The sequence below is a fragment of the Melanostigma gelatinosum genome, assembly GCF_949748355.1.
Source record: "Melanostigma gelatinosum genome assembly, chromosome: 15".
Taxonomy (NCBI): domain Eukaryota; kingdom Metazoa; phylum Chordata; class Actinopteri; order Perciformes; family Zoarcidae; genus Melanostigma; species Melanostigma gelatinosum.
In genome coordinates, this window is record NC_136648.1 from 5,667,562 (window position 1) to 5,681,022 (window position 13,461).

Genomic DNA, 13,461 nt, shown 5'->3' on the forward strand with positions numbered 1-13,461 from the left:
CACAAAAGCAAAAACACGAAATCAAATGAATACACTATACTGTGCTATTCCACATTGACTCCTGAATCCCCCAGAACATTTAAAAAAGCATCATTAAAAAGCTTTTTTTAAATCATATACGCCCTGAAAGTCACGGTGTTTATTTTATTATAACAATGTTTCATGAAATGGTTTCTCATTAGTTAATGCAGAAATCTCAGCAGGAGAGTGAATCTTGGTGAAAATTAGCAAATGTCTGCGAGCAGTAAATTAGATTTAGTCGATGAAACGGGAAAACTTTTCACCCCTTAATGATTCATAAACATGTTTTTAGCGTTACATATAATTCTCAAATATGGAACAACAATACATGGCCAAAATAAAACCAGCAGAGTATGTTTGGGATCAATCCTTTATTGTTTCAAAACTCTATCTTTTACAATACAGTAATTTATTGTTACATGTGTGATTTAATGTAGAATGTACAATGTTGTCCAATAATGAAACAGTCACAAAGTATTCCTTTCTACATATCAATATTCTATGATCGTGAGAAGTTTGTGCTGATATATTTACTTAGTTCTGACAGCTCGATTAACTTCCCTTTTCAAATCAACAGAAAGCATTGTTTTTGAAAGTGCATTTCAAAGGATTGCAAAGACGCCTGGTTCCAGACGTCGGCCATAATGTACATGTCGGTATCGACAGAGGGCCACACTGCTTTGTGAGTAACAAACAGCATTCACTACGTTTCCAACTACAACATTTATCTGGATAAGTAAATCAAAGAAAATATATCAATATGCATGCCATGAACATTCCTCCATAAACATTTATAATAAATGTATATTTGTATTTAATTATGCTGATAATGACACCGTATTTTCCACAAAAGGACAAATGCTGATAATGAGAACTAATATTTAACAGCCAAATTCTGTTCAATTTCACACACAGGTCGACTGGCGTAATGCCAGTGTTTAGAGCTATGCCCTAACAGAGTTAATAGCATTTGGTCCACTGTAACATATCTGGGTTTAAAAGAAAACTAAGGTGGTAGCAGGTGGGACATTGACCTGAAACCAGAAGTCGCATGAGGACTATCGTAAATTCTTTAAATTTTTAAGGTCTTTTGATTTTCAAGTTATGAATTATGATGTTAAGTTCCTGTTAAAAAATGAAGCAATATAAATATACATTTGGAGCTCATTTCTTGGCTATTATACTTTTCTGTTCCACGGAACAGCTTTCACTCTGTAGAACTTGGTTCCTAAAGGAACCTTGAACCTGTTCTGTGCCTGGTGAAGGAAAGGAGACAAGGAAGGAAAGCTTTCGTGAGACAAGATGGTTCAAGTCGTGCACACAGTAGGTGATTAGAACGGCTTCACCAACATGGATCGAGCCAACGCCATCAAAAGAATGAAACCAAAACCATGTGTGGAAATGATCACTAAAAAAAAGACCGCACTTCAGCTATGTAAGGATATTTGTTCTTACGTATTCATAAAGAGCACAAATTGAAAAAAAATCACTTCAGAACTTTTGGCAGATTCAGTACCTTTTTTGCCTGACAATATTCCTTCTCCATCACCTTTCCAAGAACCCACGGCCGTCTTGAGGTCCCTGATGCTAAACAACAAAACAAATCGACAAATACTCGTTTAACACTCAGTAAACCACAAATAAATCCTCGTGTGTGTGTGTGCGCGCATGTGTCACATAAAGCGTATGAAGAAAATTGTAGCAGAAATAACGCATTAACCCGTTTTTTGACAACACGTCTACATACAGTTTCTGTTATGAATCCATTCCTGCCTGACGTATGAAATCAACTTTTACAGAATTATTTCATGAGTAAAATAAAGAACACAAATGTCCACACTCCAGCAGCTGACCTGGTTTGAGGTCCAGTGCAGTGAGAGACTCTGAGTGGAGGAAGTAGAGGGTGGGACCGACTGTGAACAACACGTAGTTGTCGTGCCTTTCATCCAGGATGATGAGAACCAAATCGCCTACCTGGAAACTGAATAAAAGAGACACAAAAGAGAAGATTACAAAGACTTCCGCAAACTAATAACGTAAAAAAAAGAGACAACAAATGAATGTAATTACACTTCATGTCATGGTGGTCAGTTTTATCTAAAAACAGCTGTAAACAAATACAGCGGAGGACATGTGTTGTTTTTTTCATCCACTTACTCTCTGATGGCGATTTTGTCTGAATGCCGTGACGACACAGACGACATGCTCTGAGACATCTAAAGAAGAGGATGAGAGAAGCGTTACACGTGTTACACTGAAGGGTTACCAACGCTGGACTTTGATGACTTCTAACAGTCGTCTTATTGGGCTTTTACAAGACAGGCGTAGTAACTAGTATTAGCATTTATAACCTAATTACTGAATTATACTCTCATTTTAATTTGATCCTCTTTGTAAATCATAAATTCAGGCTTGAGTAAAATATTTTTTCAAAAAAACAGAAGTATATTTTACACTTTTTTTAATAGAATATACGTTTTTGTTTTGTTTGAATCCCTCTCCTCGCTCTAATGACACTCTTCCTTTAAAAATCCTGTTCCTTCACTGAGCTCTTTGGCCTCCTGGGTCAGGATTGTACTCTTTGATGCTACTGCCACCCAGTGGAGCCGGCGTTACATAGCCCACAGAGATAAGATTAAATAACTGACCAGTCTTTGACTGAGGCGCTTGTTTTCTTCTTCCTTCATGTGTAAAGTCTGAAACATATATCAGATGAAACAGATAAGAGACAGAAACAGCATCTTGTTCTCTCAAATGCAATGTGACGAGTAAGGCGTTTCTATTTACCCTCTCGAGGAGGAGTATCCGCTGCTTCTCCTCCGACATCAGGACGTTTTCACTACGAGACAACATCACATTATTGATTAATATCCTCTGAAAAATGTCTCCACACTGTTGCTAGCCTGCTTTGGGTTTACTGTATATAACAAATGAATTATTATAATCAACACAATATTGTGCTTGAAGATACAGAACGAGTAATAAGTGAAGTACAGGAATCTTTCTAAGCTCGTATCCTGTCGAGGAAATAGTTCAACCTAATGTCTGTACATGTAAATGTGTTAGTTTGATCTTAATAAACTCATTTCTTGTAAAAGCAACATTGTTATGATGCAGAACATACATTCTCTGCCTATTTCCACAGGCAGCACGGTGTTAGAAGAACACTGCACTGAAGATGAGGACTTGTTGTGTTTCAGTGGCTCTGATTCGAGCTGATGGAGGGTGAAGCCGTGTGTGTATTTGCATTGTGTGTATTTAAAACCAAAGTCCAAAGGTGATTGGTAAAATTCCAACACATAACAAAGACAGATTGTGCGCTCTCTTCTACACAGATTTTCCTCCCTGAACTGTGGAAACTCTCTCACCAGTGTCACATATTCGTAAACAGACACTCGTACCGTGTCAATAAGAAGAGTGGAGCACGGACACTGGCTGGCAAAAGGCATGTAAATGTGTCTGCTTTCTTCAGTGTGATCCCAATCGCCACATTACAAACTATCAACACGATATTCATCGGAGAAAAGATGCTTACTGGACTGTCACCATGCTGGCTTCCACCGCTGAATCGACCTGCTCGTCATCTCCAATGGCCGCCACAGAGGCCAGTCTGTCGGCTTCAGCCATGTGCTCGGAGGAAAAGGCCCCGGCAACGTGCAGAGCTCGAGCTGAAGCCGAAGCTTCCGTGAGCTCCTGAGGTGAGGGGTGTGGATGGAAGAAGGCGGACGAGACCAGCGCAGTGCTGCGCAGGCGGTTCAGCTCTTCTTCCAAGTGTTTCTTCTCCTGCATGACGATGGCCCGGTCCTCGGAGAGCGTCTCGATCAGAGCTGCAGTGAGTCAAGATAAATCTGGAACGTAAAACCTCACAGAGTGGCTGTTCTTAAAACACGGCAGTAAGTAGAAGAGCTCATGTTTTAAGCACACTATCACCTAGATTACATTCAGTTCTTTTTATATGGGCAGCTTGTTAAAAAACACAATTTGTGTCAAGGGCTTCTTTCTTTTGACTTTTATAAATGTTTTTTGGAACAGCCGTCACCTTTGTCCTTCTCCTGCTGCTGGGTAACTTTCCTCCACTTCTCCGTCAGCTCGTTGATGATCTGTTCTTTCTTCAGCTTCTCTCGGGTTAGAACAGTGTTGAAATTCGTCTGGAGGAACCAAAAGAACAACGAGGTTAACAAGCATTTCGGTCACAACAGGGACTTCATACCGAAGCACAAATGACTGGCGAGGATGCCTTTTAATTGCTAAGTTCTAACAATGCAGATCAGCTTGCAGCCATGGGAGTTTCAATTGTTTTGTGGATTTTTAATGTTCCGTTTGACTTTTATGTCTGATCTCGTCATCATTTGAATACCCAGTAACAACAACATCAGTGGCAGTTGAATGAATGAAAGATTGATCTGTTTGTGTGAGGCTTAACTTGGAATGGAAGTTGCAGAGAGTGACGGTGTCGATATCCATTAAACATTTAAGGTTTCACAAAGCAAGTACTCACTTAGGTAAGCATCCACACTACACGACATGAACTTATGTTCAAGCAGTTAACTGTTTCCCATTATTAGGAGTGATACGCCATCAATCATGGCGGCGATCTTCAGTAAATTAATAGTCGAGACACGTAACTTTTCCCGCCTATTTTTACAGCTCAACAACACAAACCTGCTGCTCTGCGATCTGTGATGTCTTGAGGTTCTGCATCTCCTCGTTCTTCCTTTTCTCCAGGAGCTCCATCTGGTTCTGCAGGCTGGCCCTCTCCTGCTGCAGGGCCGAGTCCAGAGACAGAGGTGCTCCGGCATCTGCTCGCTCCTCAGCATGCAGCGGCAACCCTTCATCACTGAGAGGCACACAATCAAGTTCAATTCTGACAAAGAAATACATCATGTGGACATACAAGCACACACAAAGACAAACAAAAGAGTTCTGCATTGGGTCATTTACCGGTAAATGTGAGCAGATTCATTCAGGATCAGGCTCCAGATTTCTACATGTAATGCGTCTGCCAGTGTGATCAAACATTTACCTTTTGGAGGATTGTCTCCCATGAAGCTCATCCTCAAGCTGTCTAATTTTGTCTAACAGTCTCTTCTCCATGTCCTCCTTCTGCTGCTCCAACTCTTTAAAAGCATCTGGGGATGCAACCTCCGAGGCCACTTCTTTTTCTAAATCTCTCTCGGTCGCTTGCCTGTCCTGCTCTATTTTTGTGGCGAGCAGGTCATTGTCTGCCTGCAAATTGCTGATAACAGTCCTCAATTCCTGCTCCACTTCCTGGAAACTCCTGAACTGCTTTTCTTTTTCTTCCTTTAGAGCAGCCGCTTGCTGCTCAAAGGCCTGCTCGAGTTTCTGCCGCTGCTCGCCGTGGTCCTTCTCGGCGTCGTGGGCTTGCCGCTGCAGGGAGGCGAGCTCGTTCCGCGACAAAATAGCCTCCTCCTCGTGCGTGTCCACCAGCTCCGAGATGCAGTGGTCCTTCTCAATCCTCATGAGACTGCTCAGCTCTGCCAGGTCCACTTCGTACTCCTTGTTTTTCACATGAAGCTGTTTTTGTATATCTGCCAGCTCTTCGCTGAGGACTTTGGTCGCGGCCTCTACCTGGGACTCCACCGCCTCGGCCTGCTGCATCTTAGCCTCCTCAAACAAGAGCCTCATCTCTTCTGCCTCCGACTCTTTGAGGGCCAACTCCACCTCTACTTTGCAGCGGAGTTCTGTGAGCTCAGCAATACGAGCCGCCGCGTCCTTAATTTGTTTTTCCTTCTCTTCGAGTGCAGTGCCGTGGTGTTCGGCTGCCTCACTTAACTTTGCACTATTTTCGGCAGCCAGATGTTCCAGAGCCTCCTGGTTGTACTTGGTAAGGGTCTCCAGTTGTGCTGCATGTTCCTGCTTCATTTTCTCCTCCATCTCTTTTAAGTGAGACTGCTCAACAACTTCCAACTCCTGCCGGATCTTCTGCTCTCCACGTTCAATCTCAAAGTGCAGATTCTCCAGCTGGCTGGTCAGAGAGTCTCTCGAGGCCGAGAGCGTCTTGATCTCTTCGGTCTGATCGCTCATCATCTGCTCCATGTTTTGGATCCTTTCCGTCTGGTGACTCTCCGTTTGGGCCCATCGCTCTTTCTCGTTCTCCAGCTGAGTGAGTGCTTTCTCTTTGCGCTCCATTCGCCCCTCCAGCTCCAGCATCGCGTGCTGGACGTCTCTGACAATACTCTGGTTTACTTGGTTTTCCTCCGTTAGCGTCTGAACCTGCTTCTCAAGCTCTTGCCGAAGGGAGAGGAGCTCACTTTGATGCTCCTCCTTTAGTTCCAGTTTCTGGGTTTGGCAAATGTTGTCCACAATGTTGCTCACCTCTGTGGTCAAATTTCTCAAAACAAAGCCAAAGTCATGTTGCTCTTTTAAAACCATGCCTCTCAAGTGATGGAGATCATCCTTCACACTTCTGAAGTTTGAATGGGACTCCTCTGCAGCGGATCGGTACTTGTCAATCACTTGTTTTAGCACAGTGATCCTCGAGTTCTCCCTCTCTAGTATGGTGGTATCCTGCATGCGCTTGTTGTCAATAGCGTTAATGACTGAAGAGTACAGCGACTCCACCATCATTTCAGGGCTAATGGGGTCACTGATGGGGTTCGGAGAGGTCAAGTTCTCTTCAATCACAAACTCGTTGACAGCAGACATGAAGTCAGACTCGGGGCTCTCTGCTAGAGAGTCTAAGTCGAGGGAGCCCTGCTGCAGGACCGGATCCATGTTCGGGTGGCCAATGGTTTCAAAGTCAAATGTTTGTGCGTCGATGCTGTCTGGGGACAGGTCCTCCAGCGGGGCTGGGACGATGGGAACATGGAGCGGCTGGCAGCTGGGGCTCTGCAGGTTGAGAGAGGACGGGGTTTTGGAGGACATCGGCGTCGTGGTCCCAGGTACGCTTCCAGACTGTGGGGTGAACACGGTGGATCTCTGACTAAAGGATATCTGCAAAGACAGCAAGGGAGAGAAAAGCTAAATCATACTATTTATCTGTATCCAGTAACCAGCGTATCTGCATTCGTACCGACTTAATAACACAAATGAAGGTTGTTAATCAAGCGGTCATTACCCTTTGTTCATTTAGCAGGTCAGTGATAGTTTGAGACATCTCATCCACACTCTGTGCAGCTTGGACCAGCCGGTGAAGCGTCTCTACGTGCCGATTTAAAGGCTCGAAGTCACACATTGTTGGAACCCTGCATAAAACAAAGTGTAAATATTAGGAATAACGTTATGGACAGAATTCAAAACTACGTTTTCTTTTAGTGCTAAAGATCTATGGCAGAGGTTGTCAATCGAGGTTGCAGAGGTTGGCTATTGTCCTGACTCTTGCAGGACATTGTCCTGCAAGAGTCGGGACAATTTCCCCAACACAGGATCAGGCTCCAACACAATCAATAACATTTCATAAATAATGACTTGATTTAGAGCTGTAACAACAACTTAAGAATAAACAGCCTCCGTATCTCCTGCATCTTGTAAGGTGTAAGGTTTCCTGCACAGCTTCCTCATCCAGGCAACCCAGTGCAATTGGTTACTTGTGAGACAAGTGATAACACAATCAAAAGTCTTACAAATTGCCGTCTGTTCTGTTAATTGTCTGTTAATTTGATTTAGAAATGGACACAAACTTCCAAATGTATGTTTTGATCAGATCACATCGTAGGATAGTTCTGGTCGCGTTACATAAACTGAAGAGATTATATCTGACACATTTCAATAACTGAGGACAGTGACTTACATCAGGAAAGGCTGCACCTCTAAAGGACAACAGGATTTCAAGTACTGCAGGTCATCAAGAGAGATGTCTGGAAGTTCGTCGTCAAACCTTCTGGGCTTTCGTGTCTGTTAACAATAATAAATAAAGCAAAAGAAGAGACCCTTTAACATACAGTTGAAATTATATACACGTGAATACCAACGCGGTCAAAATGTTGGTAAATTGTAACTTACACAAAATGATGTTGGAGGCCATGAATCGAGTCCTCTAAACAAACGATTTCTGAGGAAAGACTTCCCTGAAAGGAAATAAGCAAATCGATCAAACCTGTGATCTTGGTTTGTTATTTCAAAAGCACATTGTGCTCCACAGTGACGGCTCCAATCAGCTGAGCTTTCAACAGACACTCACTGAAGAGTTTACCAAAGGATTCCCTTTTGAACTTCTCCGCCTCGTACAGTCGCTTCCCGTCCTTCACAAGTGCATAAGCCCACTGAAAAGAACGACATTAAAAGATTAAAGAACAGGAGTGGCTTCCTGTTGCACCTCTTTTGAATCCCTGTGTCTGACAGAATGAGCACTGACCTCTCTGTAGTGGCGCATAAACATTTTTCGCCTGACGACTTCGACCACGGCCAAGCAGTACATCTGGGGCACCGTGCTGAGGGCCTCCACCACCCGCACTCGTTCTATCAGCTCCATCAGGAGTCTGAGCAGAGCCTGAAGCTTCTCCCCATCCTGGTCTGCATGAAGCATCACGTAGCAGCACCATCTGATGCAAAAGCATGAGCACTGTTAGGAGTTGCAGGCACGATTCTCTTGACTTGGCTTTAAGCCTAAATTCAATAGAACAAGCCAACAGCAGCACTGTGTGCAGAGAGCAGTGAGCTATTCAACAAATTGGGGAAGAAGTGGTTTTCGGTTTTTACTTCAGTCTGACTTGAAGGTTGTTTGCAAGTTCTTGTTTGGCAGTGGTGCACTTCTTCTTGATGTCGAGCAGCTTCCTGTGGTTGTTCAGCATGATCATCAGCTGGTTGGTGTGACTCAGACACAAATCGGGCAGAACAGATGTGTCTTTCAGGTTTTCAGCCCGCTTCTGATTGGCCAGAAATCCCTGCGAGAGATGATACGTGAGCACATCACTCAATATAGAGAGTCATTTTATAGTGTTCATCTCTTACGTTACGTACCTGAGCAAGTTCCTTCTGTTCATTCACCAACTTGTTACAGCTTGCAATCATTTGGTCGAGAGCATACAAGCGGTCCTCAAGCCCCTTGATGGCTTTCATGTTTTGATTATCTAGCTTGGCAATTGTGTCGCGACAATCTGTCAGGAAGGGTTGAATAATCCGAGGGTCGAGCTGAAAGAAACAAGATTTCAGTAAAGACTCGTGCTGTTTATGACTTTAAATTTAGAACACTATTCATACGTCGTCCGTGACTCACCCTATTGATGGAGTCAAAGCATTTCCTCACAACCGATTCCACATCATTGGGTCGGTCTTGCACATTGATCCAGTCTAACAGTGTGACATTGAAGCAGCACGGGTTGGTGAACTCTGGACCACCATCATCATCATCATCGTCATCATCATCATCGTCGTCGTCGTTGTCGTCATCTAGCAGTGCAGCTCTCAGCCCGCCACTGTCAGTCATTTCATTTCTTCCCTGGTCGCCGGGTGGCTTACATGTGGCCGTCCCCGCAGCAGAGCAGGACGCTGATGACTTGGGGGGCCTCTGTGCATCAGCGCAGAGCACATAGTCAGTGGATTTCTCTCCTTCCCTCTCATCTGAATCCTTTCCTGGGGTTGGGCTGGACTTCTCCATGCTCTCTCTGTAACTGTGTCTTGTCAAACATTCCAGCAAAGGTATCCTCGCCATTACGGAAACCGATGTCCCTAACCTGCAATCATAAGACGCGGTCGTTAAGACATCAAGTGCATCGGGCTCATTTCCTTTTAGCAAGATATACATTAGAACTTGGATTTATTTACTGTTATTTCAGTTATTTAATTGAGCCAAGACTGTGATTAAATAAGCTGTGAATAGTTACGATGTCAACAAAGGCAATATGCAGTAATTACTTCAAAACTATTGGATAAGATTAGGAAAGTATGAAATAGCATGTTCTCTGTGCCAACACTTACTTTGAGAGTTTGACCTTAATTTCCTCCAAGTCACGTTGATAGGTTGTGTATGAAGTGTCAAATTTCATGAGCAACTTTTGATAAGACAGAGTGCAGTCCTCCAGATTGGCCATAATGGCAGCCCAGCCTTGGTGTTGCAGGTGTTCATCATGAACCAATTGTTCACAGAAAGAGCAAAGTTTCGTGGCAACTTCAAACATTTCCTGCAGAGGAAAAAAATTGTCACGACAAGTTAGGAGCACTCCATAGTCAATGGATTGGATACAATGATTTTATGATTTGATCTCATAAAAGGGTTGTGCATATGACAGGCACACCTTCCAAAGCAGTGAAAAACAGCTTTAAAAACAAAATAATAAATAGATAACCACCAGAGCAAGTTGTGTTCGAGAGGCAACAGTGTGAAAGACAGCTGGCATCAGTAGAGACTCCTCTACTTTAACCTGAATCTCACTCTCAATCGAGAAGGTGGTTTTTGGGATCGTTGGATCCCGGTCACACAAGATCATCTCTTTGTTGAACAGGAATATGGGGTTGGTTTCCTAAAGATCAACAGGAAAATATCAGTAGTGTTTGTCACAAATGCAACCCTTAATACCATTAAGTCAGTAAAACGCACACTAATGAATTAAAACTCACAGTGCCAGCACTGTAGCTGCAGACACGCCTCTCTGCAGCCATACATTCCCCTCCATTGACAACAAGGACTTGATGTTGAATTGCAATCTTATATTTGGCTTGGATGGCATGTTTAAGCTCCAGTACACTGAAACAAAAGGAAGAATGTATTTAGAACAACCAAGATATTCTGTCCACTATTTCCCACTAATATAAGGCCAGTTTCTTACGTTTGGACAGCAAGATCAGTGTCAAATGTCAATGTGCTGCCATTGTTGACCTGGAACACATACAACTTCATGTTGAATGTCCCAGAGGTCTTCGCGTTTGCCTGTCTTCAAGGCCACCCTGTGAACAAACAAACATGAGATAGTTGATCATCTTTACATTTGATTGAGTTTCCTTACTATGATTAAATAAGTTCTGGTGAGAGCAGATGCTGCCAGTTAATCAAACCACAACGCCACTCGATAAATACCTGTGTTGTATTTATGTATATTCATATTTAACGGGTATTATTATTATTATTATTATGAGAGTCTGTATCTTCAGATCGTTTATTTGATACGCTTTAACAAAGGCTCAACATTTCATCCCCTTCTACCCCATCATGTGGGGCACTTGCAAATTCCTGTCTACTGTATAACTATCTTATTAGCTGAGTCACCGTATGTTGGTATGATGTAAGACATCCCGTTAGTCATGGTTACAGTGGCAGTTAACTGTTCAATAACAACCCAGTGACTGCGCTAACTGGCTATTAGCTAACACAGCTGTCTGGCTAGCGCAGGACAGCTATTTCTGAATGTCGATGAATTTGACAAACGTAAGTTAATTAGATAAAAAAAAAAAGCCAACAGCACCTGCTTAGACTTATATTGGCACAGGGACGATATTCCACATTGAGTTAGTTGAATAAACGATTTCATTGGCCTTACCTCACTTTGCTCGCATCTCCCTGTTCTTGGTCTCCACCTCGACTATAGGCGAGTTGGCTAGCTAACAAGCTAGCAACTGAGCTAGCTAGCTAACCAGTTTTAGCTTGGCATACATAGAGCTTAGCTTAGCAAAGCTACTTAGCTAACGTTAGCTAGACTATAACAACTGCGAACCATGGCTGGTGACACAGATGAACCATATTTGCTGTACAAAAAAGAAATGTCTAATTTGGCAAAACTCCAGCCGTGAAGGTGTAACACACGGACAAAAACCACCAGTTGTTTATCTCAGGGAACGTTAGCTAGCTACGCTAACACCCGCTCACTCTGTTTTGTTGTTGTCATCTGCTGATGGGCAGTCCATAAACGATCCGTTCAACTGAGAGCCAACTGAAAGCTAATTTAGCAGTTGTTCTGCAAGCTAGGCTAACATAGGCTATGGTTTTTATTAATGTATTTAAAGTTAAATACTGTACCTTTTTGAACTGGATTCATATGCTAATGCATAGTTAAATATTTCATTATTTTAGTAGGTTTACATCAAATATAAAAACTGTAGGTAACTAACTTATCTAAATGGTCTTGTCAACTAACGCTACATGTGTCTAATTTCTTCATTTTTAGATTTGAATGTAACGTTAACCATCATAAAGTAATTGTTCATCTTAACTGTTCTGCTTCATTCCATGCCTTCGTTGAGGCTACGTGTAAACATTAGTCGATGCAGATATATATTTATTTTTAAGATATTCCTTTATTTATTAACTTATTCTTTTGGTTAGCCACAACACAACATCCAGTCTTAAATGAAGTCCATACTAACAGCCTCTCAAAAGCATGAAATTCAGATAGTATCAGATATAATCCATACTATACATCCATGTTTTTATTTATTGAAAATATATATATATATATATATATATTTTTTTTTTTTTTTGCATGCATGCTCTATAAACCTACTGGGATCAATAAAGTAGATCAACAAATAAAAATGTCCATCCCAGTGAATAGGTTCAAAAGATTCAGCTCCTAAAAAGATATATAATTTCCCATCAGTATATTCGTTCGTCACTGTACTTTTCCAGGTGTATTCTGGGAAAATAACAGAAAAAAAGACGACGTCGAGTGTTTTGCTGCAACATGAGAAGGGGTGTGGTTAATGTAAGTCTGCAGTGTGTGGGGGATCCTATTTTGCTGCAGAGAGGAGGTAGTTTAGGGGTTGTCGCTCGCTCTCGAGGTATTTTATGAAACTAAAACATGTCATTGTCTCATATATTCTTTACCTGGCATTATGTTTGTGGTTTAAGACACAAAAGATGAAGAAAGGGAATATTTTCTTAACTGTCAAAAAATACATTTATAAAAAAAACACCCTTTTAAAGTTACAGCAACTCATTTTCATTTGCTTTTGATAATCTGAAGAAAAAAAGAAAACACAGAGGAAGAGACATTAATGCAACCAGACATCTTTGACATCAAGCCAAACAAACAATCAATACAATTTTATCCACAAGTATTACGGTAGTTTTTATTTACAGGCCACAATCCACAGACTGCTGTCATTCATCACAATTTTTACATCCCAAGTTGAATGCTTTTAAGAAAGCCCAAATACCAATTAGATAAATAAGTCTCCAAATGTCTTGAAGTCATAAATTAATGAATCATTTATGTCATTACTCCCCGATGTCTTTCGTGCTGAATTTAATGTGTACTTGTATGGAGTACATTATAAATATGTACATCATGTGTTAAAATGAACAAATCTCACACTAGTCGGATGATTAAAATGATGCCTAGCTCCACGACCTGTACGTTATGTACAGTGTGAAGAATAACCTTTTATTGAGAGGGTAGGGTTCATGTTTGGCAAAGTCTAAAATCCCAGATCTAACTGCATGATCATTTCTGTCACGATGTCGATTTATTAATTGTCATTTAGGTGAATTACCCTTTAATCATTGTAATATTATATAATACAAACTCCCCCTAGATGTCAGTGAAGCGC

At 41.9% G+C, this 13,461-nt stretch overlaps 1 protein-coding gene across 3 annotated transcripts; it reads right to left on the reverse strand.

Annotated features, from left to right (window-relative positions):
- Positions 1-386: 386 nt before the first annotated feature.
- rb1cc1 (RB1-inducible coiled-coil 1) lies at positions 387-12,492 on the reverse strand. 3 transcript variants are annotated; one of them, XM_079284504.1, is made up of 23 exons: positions 12,414-12,492; positions 10,746-10,863; positions 10,537-10,663; positions 10,269-10,439; positions 9,898-10,100; positions 9,197-9,653; positions 8,941-9,111; positions 8,680-8,864; positions 8,336-8,522; positions 8,162-8,243; positions 7,984-8,048; positions 7,772-7,875; positions 7,100-7,226; positions 5,045-6,975; positions 4,684-4,858; positions 4,061-4,169; positions 3,557-3,848; positions 2,809-2,860; positions 2,670-2,717; positions 2,179-2,237; positions 1,875-2,002; positions 1,538-1,608; positions 387-1,277 (listed from the first exon to the last, which is right to left on the reverse strand). In XM_079284504.1, the coding sequence occupies exons 2-23, from the start codon at positions 10,814-10,816 to the stop codon at positions 1,200-1,202; spliced, it is 4,893 nt and encodes a 1,630-aa protein (XP_079140630.1). In that variant the 5' UTR covers positions 10,817-10,863; positions 12,414-12,492; the 3' UTR covers positions 387-1,199. The 3 variants fall into 3 exon arrangements, with proteins under 3 accessions (XP_079140630.1, XP_079140629.1, XP_079140631.1); XM_079284503.1 differs by lacking the exon at positions 12,414-12,492 and adding an exon at positions 11,454-11,784; XM_079284505.1 differs by lacking the exons at positions 2,670-2,717; positions 12,414-12,492 and adding an exon at positions 11,454-11,784.
- Positions 12,493-13,461: the final 969 nt, after the last annotated feature.